A 20,612-nucleotide genomic window follows, 5' to 3' on the forward strand; every position below is an offset into this window, starting at 1 on the left:
AGAGGAAGGGTACTTTTACATTTAATCAGTTGGTATGCGTTAGTGTGCATTAATATGCTGAAGTGCCTTTTTCCACTACACAGCTGAATCGCAAAATCGCAAATTGCTATTGATTTTTAAATCGCTAGGTTTGTTACTTTATCATAGAAATCATGAGAAGTATTTTCCACTATAGTGATTCGATTTGGAAATCGCAATCGCTTTCTGGAGCGATTTTTAGAGTGATAGTGCAATACAAATGAAAAATCGAAATCGCTGGCGTTTGTGATTGCTAGTGGAAAAGGGCCATTAGTGTGCGTTGGTACACGTTTTTTCCATAGCAGTGCATTGTGAAAAAGATTTCAGTTAAAACGTGTGGTGGGAACTGTGCCATAGTTTGAAAATCAGTTTTCTTTCAGTTATAACTGAGAGCAACTGACTAAGTGTAAAAGGGACCTAAGGGTTCGCGAGTCCACTGGGGTAGGGGGGAAGGGGATGCAATTTTTACACTCTCGCCCTGGGTGCAATTTAGCCTAGAAACTGCACTGCCTGGGAGATAGCATTACTTACTAATGAGCCTAAACACATCTGGGAGTGTGTAAGTACACATGAAACGTGGGTGTCATAATATAGCAGCCATTTGTGATATTGTATATAATACAGAAGCCATTTTTTTCATTTTCTGTCTGCTGTGTACAATTTCAGATGTGTATGTATGTTAGAAGCCAGTCTGGCAGCTGGCTTTGGGGTATAATTGGGCACCAGGCTGAAGGAAGCTGCTAATTTGATTTTCTGTATGTCAATATAAATTACATTTGCATTCAGTTTCCAGCAAGGAAACAGGTAACTAGATAACGACCCACCCCTTTGTCCTCAATCTCCTGAAAAGGTGTTGCATTGCTTTGAACTTTGTACGCATGCAAACAGCCCCTGTTGTCCCAATATACAATCAGGACTGACTGAGTCTGGAAAGTTGGAAGCTAAAACAGGAACCTTTGAAGTTTGCATATCACAGCCAGCAAGGATATGACCAGAGTTCTGTGCAAACCTTCTGAGGAAATTAAATTATATCTGGATGAGTACCCTCGGGATACGCTGCTTGCTAAAAAGCTAGAAGAGGACATTCACAACTTGTAGTTCCCAGGAGATAGCAAAGAAGTTAGAACTGCCCTGGTCCAACCAGCTGCTGCGTTCTCCCGCAAACAACGTTCAGACCTTCATGCTGGTAACATTTGATTCCCGTTTTTATTTTTGCAAACTGTCTTATTGTGTGTCTTTGTAATTTTTAACTTGTTTTTGTAACTCTTTTGTATATATTCCTTTCTGTACTGTTCCACTTTTTGGAATATTAAATATTTATTTAATAAGCCTGACTTCTGATGTACTAACTGAGCTCAGAGTCCTAGAGAGAGACTGCAGTGTAATTTGCGTTACAAGTTCAGTGCCTGATTGTACTGCTGGGATTGTGCCTTGCTACCGTGTGATTGTATTGTGTGTGTGCGGCGTTCCAGTGTTTTGGTCTAAGCGTGCAGCTGACCCAAATACGAAAACGCTGGACTGAAAGCAGGCCACTCAACAGCAGAGTGGGAATTGTTGAAGTGTCTGGCAGGTGCTAGTGGTGGCAGAGAGTGAGAAGTGTTTTTGAGGGGTGACAACCTTGTGTTAGCTTGATAAGGCTGCTTCCCCTCTCGATCCGGTCAAAACACCCAGTCGTAAACCGTCTGTGCAGGCTTGCCGTGGGGCCGGTTCCTGACAGTGGGCATTTGCACTTTATTGTTGTTTCACAAGGACTGTTTTAATGCTTTTTATTGAGGTTTAAAGGAGGATTTTATACTGTGTATATACTCTATATGGCAGTAACCAACAATATTTGTACAAGTAGGTTGTCCTACCTTATAGGTGTCCCCTTAGGGATAGAGACAAATGGAAGTTCAAGTAACAAAGGTTTATTTAGATGGTGCACTAGACAACGCGTTTCATGGCCAAAGCCGCTTCCTCAGGTCAATAACAGTGCCTGTTAGACAGGAGGTCTGAGTATCCGGGCGCTAGTATCAGATAATCGCAAAGGCGTTGCATGCGGCATTTTGCCATGATTGAAGAGTGATTGGGATTAGCATGCTATTGAAGTGCTAATCGCGATCATAAACAAAAAAAATGAATTTGTACAGTGATTTTCCTGTGATACTCGCAGTAAAATCAGTCGCGCAAAACGGTAGCACTAAGCTCTAGTGTTCTCAAGTGTGAATGGGCCCTAATGACACCACCCCTGCTAGTAGGGGAGATTTGGTCGATACCTCTTGACCCACAAAATCACTTTTTTGGAGCAGCGACCTTCTAGGACCTAAAGGCCGAGTGGGGACGGTATTTCCCTACCTGCGGACACGAGTGGTTGCCTTTATTGCAACCCAATTTTGTGAGTATAATTTGTACTGTTTATTGAAACACCCCGACCTACTAACCATATTGCACCAGATTGGGCTCCCGGATCTCTCTGTGTTTTTTCTTCTGCCATTCTACATTTTATACTGTGAATGCTGATGAGCCACTATGATATTTAACAAGCAAGAGTCCCACCTGGAAATTAAGGTGGCTACTATCTAGTGAGCTGCTTGTGCTTAGGGGTTTGTGGAGACACAAGTGTGAGTACATATGCACCCTGCACAAAGGGGAAAGTGTATGACAAACCTTTAAGGCAGTATTACACTATGCTGAGCATTGTTTTGTAGAGATGCTACATTGGATATCTTGAGAGCACAGCAGACAGTTACAAAAGATTCATCTATTGTTGGTAAAAACTTCAGCGAACCTGGGACATCTGAACCAGTCTTGAAGGACAGACACTGCAGTGTGTATTAAGGTCACTAGGCGACAAAGTGACTGGTTAGTGGCGCAGTTGACTTTACTTACTGAGAAAGAAACCCATTGCTGACAGATTCACAAGATTATTATCAAACTTCTGGTCCGATTGCAAGATTCTTGCAAATCCAGTCTAATGCGGTTGCATTGGTTCAGTAGTGTGTGTGTGTACATTATCATTACGCCCATTATTGTGTATTTATATAGCGCTGACATCTTCTGCAGCACTTCTACATAGTGCCTATGTACGTGGCGTCCATTATTGTCATTCAGAGAAACTCACAATCTAATTCTTACCATATGAGGGGTGTCCGGTCTTTGAAATTCTGTTGACAAACCTCAGGAATTGGAAAAGGAAAAAAGAAATGAAAAAAAAAAAAAAACATAAAAACACCAGAAGTGCCAGTATTTCCAGCGAATAAAATGTGTGAAACAAACACTACTTGCTATTAGGCAACCACAGTATCAGGTGTGTGGAGAATTCCATCTCCATGCTGATTGGGTATCCTTTTCAGGATAGGTTAAGTTGCACTCCAGAAAAAGGACCACTGGATAAATCACAGGTGACACACCTGGTGGGAGGGGGAAACTGTACACAAAATGGGAGGAGGCACCCCAATGTGGTATGCAATGGATAAACGTGGGCAATGAAACAATCTTATCTCAGGTTGGAGGTTTAAAGATATTAATTTTATTGGAAACAGAAAAAGGCGACACGTTTCGCGCCACCTGCCCACTTCCTCAGGTGCAGTGTAGTGTCTTATGCGACTGTACGCATGCACTCATAGGCGTTGTCACACACTGATGATTGACACAGGTATGTAGTTACTGTCAGTCATTCACTTATACAATCATTAACCTTGAGTAGAATATATATATATATATATATATATATATATATATATATATATATATATATATGTGTGTGTGTAAATTTATATGTAAATTTTATACAATCAATGAAATGCTGTTGTAAACTTCAGTGTCACTGCACAAAGACTGAGGCTGACGCTACATACAGGGTTAATGCCTAAAATAGTTACACATGATTTACACTTACCTGGGGTTTACTCTAGCTCCATGAGGACCATGAGCTCCATCACCATCCTCCCAGCCGCTCCATACCCCCGTTCTGAGCTCTGTTAGTTTGGCCAGTGTTGCGCTGTTGTGTGCATATGCATGCTCCATGCTCCGGCGGTTGGGAGCATTCAAATCGTGCAATTAGTCTGGTCTCAGGTACACTTTAAGATGCGTTCACATCCCTGGGCCAGACTGTACAGACACAAGCTATGTAGCTGAAGACACATCCTGTTGCTATGCTGCGGCGGGGAAGGGGGGGACGTGAGGCATGTGTGAGGTCATGCAATGAGCCAGGGGAGCAGCTTCCACAATGAAGTCAGTCATTACTCAGGTGAGTTGATCCAGCAAACAAATCTCTTGCAGTGCAGTGTTTGAGGGTCGGGAGTCCTCTACACACGCCTGATTATCGTCTGAGGCGGTCGTTATCGGTCACCTCAACCGGCTTTAATCAAGCGTGTTTACAGGGCTTCAGAGGCAGAGGATAAGCAGGACAGCCAGGCAATGTGCATCATTTAAAAGGAAATAAATATGTTAGCCTCCATGCGTCTCTCATCTCGGGTTCTAAAGAAAAAAAAACACAAACAAAATTGTAATTACTCATTGGGGAAGTGTTTGGGGGTGGTAAATCTTTTTGTCAGCATTTTTGGTCGGGTTGTATTTTATTATGAATCTATTATTATTATTATTTTTTAATGTGCAGTGTCTACTCGTCTTAGTCTCGCTAGTACTCTTACCAAGACCAAAGCTGCCTCCGCTTTCTGCGCAAATTAGCGGTGCAGGCCGTGAACGGTGTAGCGCAAGAGTCCGTTGCCAAACCTCGCATACGTCACATATACACCCTTCCTTCAAACAGTTCATTATAACCTGGATTTGGAATGAAAGTAAAAACCAGGCTATACAGAATCGCAGGGGGCTCCTGAAAACACAGTGTACCCCATAGGAAAGCATTACTTGCGTGTGTGTGTGTGTGTGTGTGTGTGTGTGTGTGTGTGTGTGTGTGTGTGTGTGTGTGTGTGTGTGTGTGTGTGTGTGTGTGTGTGTGTGTGTGTGTGTGTGTGTGTGTGTGTGTGTGTGTGTGTGTGTGTGTGTGTGTGTGTGTGTGTGTGTGTGTGTGTGTGTGTGTGTGTGTGTGTGTGTGTGTGTGTGTGTGTGTGTGTGTGTGTGTGTGTGTGTGTGTGTGCGTGTGTGTCCCCGCTTGCACACTATGTGACTCCAAATTTTTTTTATACGATCCGATTTTTGATTCCTATTAAAACAGGTACTGCATGCTGCTACGTTTTTTTATCGAAATCAAAAATCAGATCATATAAAAAAAAAATTCGGAATTGCATGTAGTGTGCAAGAGGCCTAATTTCGTAGTAGAGCATTGCAACAGAAAGCTTGTTTTCACAGATCCTATGAGTAAAGCTGTGTATACAGCATTATGTGTGTGGTAAAAGATAAATGACCGATATGCAAATAGTCTTTGTAAAACAAAAAGACCACCAAAGATGGCGATGAAAGATATTTCTCTCAATCTTTCATATGCAACGTGGCGGATCTGGTGTGCAGACGATTGTTCATTAAGCAAGGTGTGTATCAGATCACCATTTTTTTTAACTTCAGTGTGCACAGCGCATGTGCGAAAAAGAAGGAAGTAGACTTAGGACCCATTCACACTAGGGCGATTAGCGGGTATTTACCGCAAATCGCCTAAGCGCTCTAGCGCTTTTTAAAGTGCTAGAGCAATTTTAACTACATGGCAGTGATCTCACTGCCGCGATTGCTGCTAATTGCGGGTGTTTCGTGATTAGCAGAAATCGCAAAGGCGTTGCATGCGGCATTTTGCCATGATTGAAGAGTGATCAGGATTAGCATGCTATTGAAGTGCTAATCGCGATCACAAAAAAAATGTGAATTTGTACAGTGATTTTACTGTGATAATCGCAGTAAAATCAGTCACGCAAAACGGTAGCACTAAGTTCTAGTGTTCTCAAGTGTGAATGGGCCCTAATAAAGCATTTCTTGGGTCTTATAGGCATGCGTTTGCCTAAGACGCAGCATCTTTCAAAAGATTATACGGGCAAGCCTTCCCTCGGTTTGCAAAGACTTATCTCACGTGTGTACCCAGCTTCAGGCAATGTTCATCGCACTAGTTGCAATCTAAACATCACATAGACTTACCACAGTGCTAGTCTACTTTAGGGGACTCAGCTACGGTGACCATACGTCCCGCTTTACCCGGGACGCGTCCCGCCTTCGGGGGGCGCTGTCCCAAGCTGCGTGAGGTCCCGGGAAACGTCCCGATTTTAGCAGCGGGACGTCCCGGCCTCGGGACTCTGGCCATCGTACTGAATGAACTAGCCACAGCGTCTCATAGACGCTGCATTAGTTAATTCCCCGCAGCCCCGCTCCAGCAGCCTGCATTGTCCTCCGGCAGGCACAGGCAGAGCAGGGCTACGGGAAGATGGCGTCCGGAGGCGGAGCCCTGTACTGGAGACTATTTGTGTCTCCAGTACAGGGCTTCGGGCGCCATCTTGCCGTAGCCCTGCTCTGCCTGTCAGCGCAGGAGTTTGGAGGAGGATCGTCCAGGGGAGCTGCGCGCCAGAGGCTGGCCGGGAGTGAGAGGAGACTTCTGTCAGGTGAGTAAATGCTTTTCTTTCCAGGTGAAATAAGCCCACATTGCGTTTATTTTGTGCTGACATGTTTACCCCCATTGCGCTTATGTTGTGCTGACATATTGCCCGCAATGCATTTATTTTGTGCTGACATGTTGCCCACAATGCGTTTATTTTGTGCTGACATGTTGCCCGCAATGCGTTTATTTTGTGCTGCCATGTTGCCCGCAATGCGTTTATTTTGTGCTGACATGTTGCCCGCAATGCGTTTATTTTGTGCTGACATGTTGCCCCCATTGCGTTTATTTTGTGCTGACATGTTGCCCGCAATGCGTTTATTTGTGCTGACATGTTGCCCACAATGCGTTTATTTTGTGCTGACATGTTGCCCGCAATGCGTTTATTTTGTGCTGACATGTTGCCCGCAATGCGTTTATTTTGTGCTGACATGTTGCCCGCAATGCGCTTATTTTGTGCTGACATGTTGCCCGCAATGCGTTTATTTTGTGCTGACATGTTTCCCGCAATGCGTTTATTTTGTGCTGACATGTTGCCCACAATGCGTTTATTTTGTGCTGAAATGTTGCCCGCAATGCGTTTATTTTGTACTGACATGTTGCCCGCAATGCGCTTATTTTGTGCTGACATGTTGCCTGCAATGCTCTTATTTTGTGCTGACATGTTGCCCACAATGCGTTTATTTTGTGCTGACATGTTGCCCGCAATGCGTTTATTTTGTGCTGACATGTTGCCCGCAATGCGCTTATTTTGTGCTGACATGTTGCCCGCAATGCGTTTATTTTGTACTGACATGTTGCCCACAATGCGTTTATTTTGTACTGACAGCCTGCAATGCGTTTATTTTGTGCTGACATGTTGCCCACAATGCGTTTATTTTGTTCTGACTAGTTGCCCACAATGCGTTTATTTTGTGCTGAAATGTTGCCCACAATGTGTTTATTTTGTGCTGAAATGTTGCCCACAATGCGTTTATTTTGTATTGACATGTTGCCCACAATGCGTTTATTTTGGGCTGACATGTTGCCCACAATGCGTTTATTTTGTGCTGACATGTTGCCCACATTGCGTTTATTTTCAGGCGTCTGGGGTAACTCTTGCTGCATTTATTATTTAATGGTCATAGTTGGCTATGTTTGCTGCTTTAGGGTTACGGTATACTATTAAATAGCATCACACAGTTTCTGCACACCCATGATGCGAATCCTCATTTGACCACATCATGGCGTAAACACTGCTTTCTTATGCCTCGCTGTTACATCATTATGTTAGCTCCGCCCATACAATGTCATGGCCGCCCCTACTTTTCGGCGCTGCAGCCCCCCCCCCCCCACTTTTTGGCAGCCCTCCCATTTTACGCACCCCCCACCCTTTTTTTGCGCGTAGTGCGCTGCGTGCCGCCAAACCCCCCGTCCCAGGTCGAACCGACAAAAATCTGGTCACTCTAACTCAGCAGAAAACCTCATAGCGAAAATGGCAATAATGACCGCCTCAGTTGAGAATTCATGTGAGTTCAGCAGCCCCAAACCCCTCTCAGCCAGCGATCCGGCTGATCACTTCAGGCCGAGAGCATCATTCTCCCGCCATCGCACAATGTCACACCTGCACCGCTACACCCCACCTCTCTGCATGGGAACAGAACACGTCAGTAGCCTGTAGGTTAGCGTCACGTTTGTTAGCCTCGAGCCCTGAGACATGTCACCCACGGGGGGCCAATTCCCGTCGGGCAACATGCATTGCACGTGTATGGGCCTTTACTTACTGACCAAACGGACATGGGAAATAAATCATTCTATTTACAAACCGTCTATAAAGGTTGGCAACACTGCTTATGCATTCAGCGCCTGAAGAGGTAAAGTTCAATTTAGTGTTGTCCGGATAATGAACGATTCGGATCTTTGATCCGAATCTATTTTGTGAGTCGAATCATCCGAATCATCAAAATGAGTGATTCGGATCGCAAAAGGGGTGGGGCCAGGAGCGACACGCCCCCTCTAAGCGGGCAGCGGGGTCCTGGAAGCAGAGCTGAGATGGATCGCTCTGTTGGAGGGGAGGCAGCCTTGCAGGGAGACAGGTAGATGAGAGAGAGGGGACATCGGTGCCACTGCCAGATATGTGTAGAGCACACATACTGGCTATAACGCGCTGCTCATTACAGGCTGTCTGTTCCGTAGTTGTGCACAGTGAACACATTGGGCTCTATTCTCAAAGAGGCCAAATCACCACAAAATATTACCGCAAAATTACCGCCAGTGGTAATCTCCGCATTTTTTCTGCATTCACTAAAATTTTCCGCATGTTTTCCGCATGCGGTAAAAAGAGTGCGGAAACAGCAATTAAACGTGCGGTAAACATGCGGTAAACGTGCGGTAAAAAGGTTGCATGAAAAATAGTTTAAAAAACAATTCCACCAAGCATAGCACTTAGGCCTCCAGACATCATTAAAATCAATGGGATGCGAAATATATCACCTACTACTTGTAGGTGATAAAAAAAATCAGTAATTAACGCTGAAATAATGCGCCTGAAATATTTTTTTTTTTGGCGAAAATACCGACTTTTGCGGAACTTTTTCCGCATTACTACCGCATATTTACCGCATGCGGAAATAACATGCGGAAAATTTTGTGAATCTCAACATAGCGATGTTTTGGTCGCAAATTTCCCACACTGACTTTACCGCATGCGGGAAGTCATTGAGAATAGAGCCCATTGGAAACTTTTGGCTCAGCTCAGCACAGCTCAGTAACTTTGCAGGCACTGTGATTGCAGCGCAAAATGATCCTCCTGCACTCGCTCTAAACAGCTGCACTTCACTTCTGGGAATGCTTTGGGGAATGCTTTCTTTCACTGTGCGACGTTTGCATTCAAAGTACACAGATGAGCATATATGTGAAATACATGTAAAGCATATGATTGCAGCATGTGGGTATTGTGTGCAAGCAAACATTTCTGCTCTATGCTCGTCCCTCCTCTGTCCACTCCCTGCCGTCTGTCCATCTTCTCCCCTTCTCTGTGTGTCCACCCCCCTCCCCTTCTCTGTCCACCACAGAGAAAGTCCTGTCCTGCTAGTCATTTCACCCCCGAATGCTTCGGTAGTAAAATGATCCGAGATTCGGATCAAAGATCCGGATCTTTTCAATGATCCGATTCGAATCATCCGGATCATTAAAAAGATCCGAACTTCCCATCTCTAGTTCAATGATGTAAAGTATTATGTCGTATTGGTCTGCAGCTCGCCCTCTGCTGGCCACTGACAGAACTGCCAAGGCCTGTGTGTTGGAAAGTCCCCGGCCTGGGAAAACCCCGGTGGGTGGAGTGTAGCAACCAATGCGAGCTTGTTGGCTGTCGCTGGGGAAATGGTGTTTACCACGAAAAGTTTCTGGGCGCCCTGTCACCTCAGTTTGCAGCAGATGAGGAGAGCTGAGTGAGGAGGAGGAATTCACAGGCCGCCCTCTATGGAGCTTCAACGATCGTCCTGTCTGTGATATGCAATCCAAGCACTGACTGGACCGCTGCCTAGAGATCGCCAGTACATGGGATTTATGCCAGCAGAGCATTGGACACACAAACGGTAAGACAAGGGCGAAGTCATTAGCAGCTGCCGCGCAGCGCTGTCTGGAATAGCAGGGACCACGAGTGTCCGTTCATCATGTCAGGGCTGCAGGCTTGTAGTCTATGCATACAGACCACTTTCACATTTACATCTTACAGCAGTGCTTAGTCTCTTTGCACTTAGCGTTCAGGGCGCAGTAAAGTGCGCAATGCTCAGACTGTGCTGGCTGGCTGGCTGCCCGCTCTGCTGTGTGTGTAACCTCTGTGTGGCTGTGGTTTTGCTTTCATCCTAGTATAGTTGCTGTCATTCTTTGTCCATCATCGGAATCTGAGATACTCCTGTCACATCCTCTAGGAATTTCCAGAATTCTACGTTGCACATAAAGTTAACCCTCTACACCCCGCCACCATGGTTCCAATATCACTGCAAAAAATAGGGACTAAACAACATGGACGTTTCTGTTCTAGAACTATAGAGACTATCCTATATAACAAACTCCCTGTCGTGTCGTGTGTCCAAGCGTCGTGCCTGGCGCGCATGTGTGTCATGCGGACGGACAACGTAGAGGGGGACGGGCTTGCGTGGTCGTGTGCGCTCAAGCGTGCAGGTTGTGCGTTGGAGGGGGGGGGGTCACGGCCGAGGCCTAGTGCCCATTTTTTCAACAGGCTGTCCTTTCTAGTATAAATATAGTTATACTGTATGTCAATAGTATGAGGTGAAGAGCTAAAATCTGCTAAAGAACAGGAACTCTGTAAAGGTGCACATTAACGGTACAATTTTTTCACTAACTGTGATCTTTTGATGCGATTTTTTTAAAAAAAATAGAAAATAATCAGAAGGTAATTATCAATTGTTCACATTGAGGGCCCGTTTCTACTTAATCAGAAGGTAATTATTGATTGTTCACATTAAGGGCCCGTTTCCACTTGTGCCACACGCATCAGCACTTCCGGGTGTGGGATCGCAGGCGAATCCCAGAAGCCGTGCAATGCTTAACGCTGGCATTAACTGTACAGTGAAGCAAAATTTTCAAATACTGATTGTTTCACTATATGCAACACGTGGATAATGTGCGGCGCCGTTTACCTGTTCTATTACGTTCCCACTGTTTCAGGAACGCAACGTAACTCTCTCACCGTGATCCTAGCCTATATGTCATGTGACATGCAGAGACAAGCCGCAGGGAGATTGGCTGTGCGGCCGCTACAGTGAAGAGAAGAATAAGGACCCGACTCCTGTTGCTAACGGCTGAGCCACACTGCAGAGTGCTTTTCGATCAGTCAGCATTGCGTTTTTAAAAACACTCATTATTTTACAATAAAATCGCGATTGCAGTGAATTTGCCGTGATTTTAATGCAAGTCATTGGAAGCGTGTTATTACAAAAATGCAAACGCAGAGCTGACTGATCATAAAGCGCTCTGCAGTGTGTCTAAAGTCCTTAAAGTGAACCAGAGATGAAGCACCTTCGTGTGTTATCAGTGGGAACATTAGAAAAAACACCTATCCTGCTCTACTGCATTCTTCATTGTTCAGCTTGCTTCTTATCAGCCCTGATAAAATCCCCGACTGGGCATTCAGTCTGGCTTTGCTATAATGACTTAGCTATAATGATTCCTGAGCAGAGCCACAAGGGGGCAGGCTTGGGCTTGAAAAGACATCAGAAAAAACAGTCTGTGCAATAATGATTCGTGAGCAAAGCCAGACTGAATGCTCAGTCAAGGATTTTATCAGGGCTGCTAAGAAGCAAGCTGAACAGTGAAGAATGAAACAGACAACAGGGTAGGTGTTTTCTCTAATGTTCCCACTGATATATATGGCAACATACATTATTATTATTATTTATTGTATTTATAAAGCGCCAACATATTACGCAGTACTGGACATTAATTTAGGTGAGAGTGCTTTGTCTCTGGTTCATTTTAAATAATGGGAAAATCAATTGATTTGGTTGAATCGTGTACAGTCACCTTTATGCTTGCTACAAATTGATACATTTTAATGCAGTTGTCCTACAGAAACCGTTTTTAAAGGGAATGTCCGAGCAAATAAAAAAAAAAATCTACTTACCCAGGGCTTCCTCCAGCCCCTTGCAGCCAACATGTCCCACACCGCAGCTTCACTCTCAGCCGCTGACTCCTGGTTCCCTCCACTGAGAGGCCCACCTCGTGAGGTCGTCCTCTACTGTGCCTGCGCGAGCACCACTGTCAATTATGTCCACGTTATTAGGCGTGCGCGAGGACGTCCTCTGCCACCGGGACCCAAATTACAAAAGAGGACAGAGAGGGACCAAGCGCCCTGAAGGGGGCTGGGGGAAACCTTGGGTATGTATACATCTCTTGTTACCATTCATCTTTAAGGAGCAGATACTTTTTTTTTTTTATTCTAAAACCAAGCTGTGATTATTGTGATTGGCTCACAATGATCATGGGGTCATTGTCTCCTGACTGAGATTCGGAGCTGTGGGCTGCAGTGATGACAAATGGTGAGAGCAATGAGACCACATGGCAAGAGTGATTAAGGGCTCCTTCACACCAGGAAATCGCATAACGCTAGCAATTACCGCTAACGTTTTGCAGGAGTTATTTTTCCTTGATAAATGCGAAAATCACTGAGCGAAGTAGCGTTTTGGGAGCGATCGCGATTAGCGGTTCTATACATGCTAATCGTGATCGGGTTTCCTATCGCCTAACATCAGTTGCTACCAGCTAGCCGTGAGTGATGCGCATGTTAAAACCCACATATAAAATGAAAAATCGTTCTTGGAAAACAGCGGTAGTTGTCCACAGTCGTGAGTTTGAACTTTCCCTGAATCTTTAATCAATTAATTCAGTTAGTTGATTAAAGGACTCCTGAAGTGAGAGGGTTATGGAGGCTGCCATATTTGTTTTATTTTAAACAACACTAGTTGCCTGACCTTCCTGCTGATCTTTCTGGCTTTAGTAGTGTCTGAAACAAGCATGCAGTTAATCCAGTCAGACTTCAGTCAGAGCACCTGATCTGCATGCTCACTCATGGCTAAAAGTATTAGAGGGAGAGGATCAGCAGGGCTGCCAGGCAATTGTTTTAAAGGAAATGAATATGGCAACCTCCATATCTCTCTCCTTTAAACCATAGCTCCCCAACCCTGTTCTTAAAATGTACCAGAAACAATATTAAATAAAAGTTTTATACATACCTGGGGATTTCTCCGGCCCCATGCGCACTGCCGTCTTCAGCCTTCTGTATTGCCGTTACCGGTTCGCGGCCATTCTGCGCAAGAGACGGAGAGATACTTAGAGAGCGCACATCTCTTGCGCAGACTGACCGAAGTTACGGGACCTGGTACCAGCAATACAGAAGGCTGAGGACGGTGGCGTGGAAGCGATCCATGCGTATGGGGCTGGAAGAAGCCCCAGGTATGTATAAAACTTTTATTTTTATATTGTCTCTGATTTCCTTTAACGTGAACCTGAGGTGAGTGTGATGGAGGAGGCTACCATATTTATTTCCCTTTAAGGCTGCTTTCCCACCAGGACGTTGCGTTTTAGGGGACGTTGTAGGTCGCATAACGTGCCCCTAAAGCAACGCCTGGTGGCGTTGGAGCAGGACGCTACCTAGAGCTGCATTATGCAGCTCTTGGTGCGCCTTTTTTGTGCTCTGGGATGCGGAGATCACGTGATCCGCATCACGTGGTCCCGCCAGCCAATCGCCGCACAGAGCGGCTGCTCCTGGAAAGTAAACACTGGACGTCACAGTGCAGTGAATATTAATTAGACATGTGGCTGGCCGGAAAGGAGGAGGGGAGACCTCCTCCAACATTACTGAGCATGTGCAAACAGTCTAACGCGGCTTAGCCGCATATAACACACAGAATGCAGCACTTTGTTGACGTCCAGCATTACAATGTAACGCAACGTAGGCACTGTAAACAGCCCATTTAGTTTTCATTGCCATGAGTTAGGCTGTGTTACAGGCTGCACTAACGTGCGCCTGTAATGTCTTACTGGGAAAGCAACCTAAAGGACATCCAAGGTGAAAATAAACTGATGAGAAAAACAATTGTATCGATCCTCCTTCTCCTAAAAATGACTTTTTTTAAGTTATCCCACAGTTTTATTTTATATTTGATTCAAGTTTTTAAGTTTTTACTGTTTCATTGTGTCTGCTCAGTGACACCTTCATTGTAGTATGCCAGAGCGCAAATCAATGAATAATTGACCCGTTTTATCCCTTTTCTGCTCTCAGAAGCCATTTACTGACAAAGTGTTTTATGGCTGTAATTACTTATCAGTGAGGGTTATGCTATAGTCTGACCCAGGCCCAACCCAGACAGAAACTGTCACTTGCATACCTGATGTTTAACTCTTTCAGGCAGAGAAAGAAAAAAAGGAACACAGCATAGTTATTTGTGTGCTTGGCACTGTCCTAACCGTGTGATCAATGTAAGCCAATGGGAATTCCCTACAGTGATCGACAGGGTCAGGAGCCAATGAAATCCGGTCCCGACCTGCTCACAGGGCTCTGCGGTCATAGAGACGGGCGTCGGGAAAGGAGCAACGCAATCGTCGGGAACACACGTCGGCAGTGATATGAAATCTACGCCCTGGCAGGTATTAAGGGATCAAAATGGCGTAGATTTCAATCACCTCCGTCCTTAAGCAGTAACCAACTCAGTTAGTTCAGGCAACCGATATTTTTATAAGGATATAAATATGGCAGCCTACATATCCCTTTCACTTCTGGTGTACTTTAAATACAGTAAAACATATAGAGCTTGTATTTTGGTTGAAAATGATTGCAGTTACTCCATCGTTCTTTTCAGTTCTATTCTATTTGAGGGTGACCAAGCGGGAAACCGCGTAGGAAAATTCTAATAACGTGATTGGGTGGACATCACCCTCTCACACTTTAAACCTCAGACAGGTTGTAGTAATAACTACACCCACACTATTCAGCCAATTACAATGCTTCAAGCTGCCATACATAAGTAGATTCCTGTTTGTATTTTTGGCTTTCTACTTTCCCAGAATTCTACACTTAATAAAAAGTTACATTTGACATATTTCCTATTTAGTCACTAGGTTTTTTTTCTGTCCTTCCTCTATATAAGCAAAGGGACTATTATCTAAAGCAGGGGTCCCCAAATGTTTTGGGTCGAGGGCCGGGTCAACATACTTCAGACTGCTGGGGGGCCGGAGTGTACATAAAATGATGTAGAAGTCTTGGCGGGCCAGACAGTGAAGCATAGCCAGGTAACAACCTGCAGTCCAATTGAACAGCAGTGTCACCTGATGTGGAATTTGATTGGAAACCAGTGAATTACTGCTTTCAGGCTTCCATGTGGATGGGTGGTGGCAGCACTGCTATTCCATATGCGGACCACCAATATTTAAAGATATAGCTCACCGCATCTATAAGTAATACATTTTCTGTGTTGGGGGCCGGTAAAAAAGCCTCAGGGGGCCTCATTCGGCCCGCGTGCCCTAGTTTGAGGACCATTGATCTGAAGAGATGAGAGATCCTGGTATATTTTACAGTCATGGACAAGACAAGACAAATAACATTTATATTGCGCTTTTCTCCTTGCGGACTCAAGGCGCCAGAGCAGAGCAGCAGCCACTAGGGCGCGCTCTATTGGCAGTAGCAGTGTAAGGGAGACTTGCCAAAGGTCTCCTACTGAATTAGTGCTGGCTTACTGAACAGGCAGAGCCGAGATTCGAACCCTGGTCTCCTGTGTCAGAGGCAGAGCCCTTAACCATTACACCATCAGCCAACTGGACCTGATTGTGTCATTATAATTTATAACATCCTCAAGCCCCACCCTCTTCACTGCGGACCAGAGCATAATGGCTTCTATCACAACTTGGCTAAAATATTTACTTTTTTTCCTCAGCAACAGTGGAATTATAAAGGTAGCCATACATCTAGCGATGATGGGCAGATTCAACCAAGAAACAAATGTCTCTCTGATCTAATCTGATTAGAGAAAGGTCTATCGGCTGCCCATACACCGCAGGCAGATTCCCCATCTCTTTCATGCTTAAATCAATTGGGAATCAGCTTTGTGAAAATGCATTCAATGCCTTGAAGGCCAAATTCTGTCCCCCCCCCCCCCACCCCCCCAAGGTCAAATGTGTCCGCTGCACTATACTTTACTTATCCGTGTCCACTGCTGGCTCTGTCCTCCGTCCATACACGTGCCCCATGTGGTTGCTGGAGTAACATGGGAGCCTGTGTGATGTCACACACATGTCCACGTGTAAGCCAGCAACCACGTGAGGCACGTGTATGGACGGAGCCAGTGGCGGACATGGACAGGTAAAGTATAGTGCCCCGGGCACCAGGAAGGGGCACATTTGACATTAGACGGGACAGCACTGGGGGTTTTGTCGCTCGTCCTGATATGTACCAAACGATCATTAAAACCAACAAGCCGGTTCATTCCAAAAGCCCGATCCAACCTGACGGATTTTTTAAAACAATTATCGTTAATAAAAGTGTGCATGTACGGAGATGTTTAAGGAAACGATCGTTCACAAACCATTAGCGGGCGTTTTTTTTTTTAACAGGTAAATTTTTATTGAAAAAATTTCATTTTTAGTTACAACATAACATACTATATGACCCAAGGGGTCAACCTGTCAACAACAACTTAACAATAGGTCATTGTATCTATTAGTAAGTAGTTAAGAGGAAAAGAGGGGGGGAAAGGTTCCTCCACGAAGAGAGTCGTGAGGAAGAAGAAAAAGAAGGGAGATCATCTCACCATATAATTACATGTATCTTTCATTATTATCTAAAGTCTTAGTTCATTGCTGGTTGTAGCGGGCGTTTTTTAATGCAAATTCGCATGTGTACGCAATTTTTATTTTCCTGTCGCCATTCATTACTATTCACTTCCGTGCGCGTTAACGCGAAAATTCATAAACTGCGTGGAAAATTGTTGCAGAGGCAGCAATTTTTTTTTCTCTCCTGCGGGCAAAGCGAATTTCGCCTGTAATAGAAGCAGGCCCATTGGCTTATATTGTCATGCGAATCTGCATGCAGAAAACGCATGCAAATTTGTGTTAGTGGAAACGGGCTCTAAGGCCTGAAAACCGCAAACGCAAAACGCAACCGCTAGCGTTTTGTCTGAGCGGTTTGCAAGCGGATTCATGCGCGTTTTTGGTCGTGTTTTGCAACATTGTATTTTTTTCCCCAGCGGGTGCGTAGCGTTTTGCGTTTTTATCCTGATTGGTCCTGTGAATTATTTTTCATTTTGTTACAGTGTGCTGAACCGCAAAACGCTAGCAAAACCGCTCAGTTTAGGTTTTGCTGAGCGTTTCTGCTAGTGTTTCAATACTTTACATTGAAGCGCTAACGCTCCCAAAATGCTGCAGGTCCTGCGTTTGCGTTTCTGGGAAACGCAAACGCTCCTGTGGAAGTTGCCCCATCCATTACATTAGCCCAGCGTTTTGGCAAACTGCTAGCGTATCGCAGTGCTGCCAAAACGCTGCCAAAAGCGCTCCTGTGGGTTCCAGCCCTGATGATCTCTGGCCCAGACATGCTGCTGGACCTAGAGATGGCTAATCAGATGCTAATAATATAGAGTTGATGCATATTTGATATTCATTTTGAGCCAGTTTTTGCAGCTTGGAAATTACAAATTGGATGCAGTAGCTCATGATTTTGTAAAATATGCAGCTAAATCTATGTATACATTTTAACAGATTAGCATCTCACTAACCAGCTCTGCATTGAAGGCATACTTCCCATACATGCTGTCTGCATCATGAAGTAGCAGAAGTGCGTACCACAGTATGTTTCCACCCACAGCTGCACCCCTGCATGACAGCAGCTATCCTTCCGGCAATGTTAGCATGGTGTACAGAAAAGGCAGCATTTACAGCATTTTTAGCCTGCTGTATAAAATTATTTCAGCAGTTGCGTTGCAGTATAATTCTGCATGACAGCTCTCTGCCCATACAATTCTATGGGGCTGTTCACAGTACTGCATTGTAACTGATCACGTTATTCTAACTCGCTGCATGCAGGCTTTGTATTAAAGTCTATGCCCGGTCTCCATTGCAGTTCACACTCATTATAAGGTGTACGTTATGCAACTGACCACTGTGAACCTAGCCTAATAATTTCAGCCATAGACCCTGAACAATCATGGATCAGATCAAGTGTTTCGGACATTATTGTCAGATCTGACAAGATTAGCTGCATGCTTGTTTCTGGTGTTATTCAGACACTACTGCAGCCAAATAGATCAGCATGGCTTCCAGGCAACTGGTATTGTGTAAAGGACCACTATCGCGAAAAATTGTAATATTTAAAATATGTGTAAACAAATACAGATAAAAAGTATGTTTCTTCCAGAGTAAAATGAGCCATAAATTACTTTTCTCCTATGTTGCTGTCACTTACAGTAGGTAGGAGAAATCTGACAGAACCGATTCTCAGCAAGGCTTTTATTCTTTATCAAGACTCCCTGAAAATAATTTATACAGTGATGCTAGCCAGCTTCCCTGCTCATTGCACACTTTTTTTGGCAGTTGGACAGAGCAACTTCCATTCACTAAGTGCTTTTAAATAATAAACAAAACCCTGCGGACCCCCCCATGAGGAGATGGGCTAGTCCAAAACCTGTCGGGTTTCTACGACCTACTTTATCCACTCAGGAGGTGTTGTTACTTTTTCCCCGTCTGTTTAATATTTGTGCCAAATGAGTGTAAAGCCTGTAGCTAGCACTAGGCTAGCTAGAAGAAATGTCCGGCATCCCCTGATCCCCGCCGCTCCCCCATTTATACATTACCCAGCCTGGATCCAGCGATCAGCGCAGCCTCCCCGGACAGCTCCGGTCTTCACTATGGGGAGGATCGCACATGGCGTCATAACGTCGCCGACGTCATGCGCAAACCCGATCCTCCCCATAGAGAGACCGGAGCTGTGCCGAGAGGCTGCGTGATCGCTGGATCCAGGGGGGGGGTAATGTATAATGGGGGGGATCGCAGGAGAGCGGTGGGTGCCCGACACTTTTACTATCTAGCCTAGTGCTAGCTAGAGGGTTTACACTCATTTGGCACAAATATTTAATTATGGGGGACTCCTGGGGCCACAGAGCGGTATGCCCGACACAGTGTCGGGCATACCGCTAAGGAGGTTAAGTGACAGCAACATAGGAGAAGGGTAATTGACAGCTCAATTTACTGTGGGAGAAACGCATGTATGTGTTTACATATATTTAAAATTTTACAATTTTCGCGATAGTGGTCCTTTTTAAAAGGAAATAATTATGGTAGCCTCCATATCACTCTCACCTCAGGTTCACTTTAAGGCATTCACTATCAAAACAGAAGCCATTTTTTTATTCGTACAAGTGAAGCATCAGTGTGTCTTGCATGGTTTTATTGTTCATGGGAAGTGGCAGTAAATTCTAATTAGGGTTACTTTTTCATAGGATCTTTGTTCATAGGTACATTTTCACCTGTTTCGTGTCTACATTTACTTCCTCAAGCTGGTTCAGTACATCCTTGATTGATCCTAATACCGGTATATTAGTTGGCTGTACTGAGCAATAGGTACCTGTATGCTGTGGTGCTCAAATTTAATTTACTTTCCTTTTTGTTTACACCATATTCCAGCAGCCAAAGTATCTGGAGCTGCTAAGCATCCCAACGTGGTTTTCATAGAAGGCAGTCTCTGGTTGTGTATTTATCATTACATGCTGTGGGGGGGGGGGGGGGGGGACGTGTTATCTGTGAAACAATGAGCCTGTATAAAGCTAGGTTCATACTGTCATTACACACCCAGCATTTCCCCATTGTTCTGTCAGGCGAGGGATGGGGGAATGCTGCCATAAGTATAGATGGGGTTAAATGGTAGCATTCACACTAATGTTCCCCATCGTATTCCTCGGATGCCTCTTGCAGCGTCTATGAGCCATCTCACAGACACCGCATAACCGCTACATTAACATTGTTAAATGTGGGGATGACTATATGGCGTCCAATGCATACATTGTATCTTAGTGTTGTGAGGCGAGCCTAAGGCCTAGTGCACACCGAGCGGTTTTTGGAGCGATCCGCCGGCCGCATCCGCCTGGAAAAACGCTTGGCTAATGTATTGCAATGGGATGGTGCACACCGGCGGTTTTAGGTTTTTGCCAAGCCGCAAACGCGCCTCCTGCTGCACGTTTGCGGATTTCGGAAGCGTTTCGTCCTCAATGTAAAGTATAGAAAAAACGCAAACCGCTCTGAAAAACGCTACTTCAGAGCGGTTTGCCAGGCATTTTTGTTACAGAAGCTGTTCAGTAACAGCTTTTACTGTAACTATATGTGTAATCTGCTACACAAAAACGCACCCAAAACCACTAGGTATGTTTAGAAAACCTCTCTAAACATACCTAGAATCGCTCTGAAATCAGCTCCCAAAACCGCTAGCGTATTGCGGATCTGCTAGCGGTTTTGGTGTGCACTGGGCCTAAGAGAGGGACCAAACTGCAGAGAGCTGATTTTGCGCATTTAGATTGTGTTTAAGCATGCAAATTGATGGTTTTCA

The 20,612-nt window shown here is 44.9% G+C and overlaps 1 protein-coding gene and 1 long non-coding RNA gene across 4 annotated transcripts in view; one reads left to right on the forward strand and one right to left on the reverse strand.

The window, feature by feature from the left end:
- The window catches only part of LOC137503927 (uncharacterized), an 83,533-nt gene extending 73,434 nt beyond the window's left edge, over positions 1 to 10,099 (reverse strand). The window contains exons 1-2 of one of the 2 annotated variants that reach the window (XR_011019380.1): positions 9,929 to 10,099; positions 3,896 to 4,476 (exon numbers count right to left, since the gene is read on the reverse strand). This is a non-coding gene — a long non-coding RNA (uncharacterized lncRNA). Of the gene's footprint in view, positions 1 to 3,895; positions 4,477 to 9,900 lie in introns of both variants that reach the window. The other variant, XR_011019381.1, reaches the window with a different exon arrangement.
- LOC137503926 (tumor necrosis factor alpha-induced protein 3-like) overlaps positions 425 to 20,612 on the forward strand; it is a 59,090-nt gene continuing 38,902 nt past the window's right edge. Inside the window, exon 1 of one of the 2 annotated variants that reach the window (XM_068231661.1) lies at positions 425 to 1,204. Coding sequence is in view for 1 of the 2 variants with exons in the window: in XM_068231660.1 (XP_068087761.1) it covers positions 10,067 to 10,104 (38 nt within the window). In the remaining variant the exon portion in view is untranslated. Of the gene's footprint in view, positions 1,205 to 9,778; positions 10,105 to 20,612 lie in introns of those variants that run through there. The other variant, XM_068231660.1, reaches the window with a different exon arrangement.

Source organism: Hyperolius riggenbachi, chromosome 4 (assembly GCF_040937935.1).
Source record: "Hyperolius riggenbachi isolate aHypRig1 chromosome 4, aHypRig1.pri, whole genome shotgun sequence".
NCBI classification, from domain to species: Eukaryota; Metazoa; Chordata; class Amphibia; order Anura; family Hyperoliidae; genus Hyperolius; species Hyperolius riggenbachi.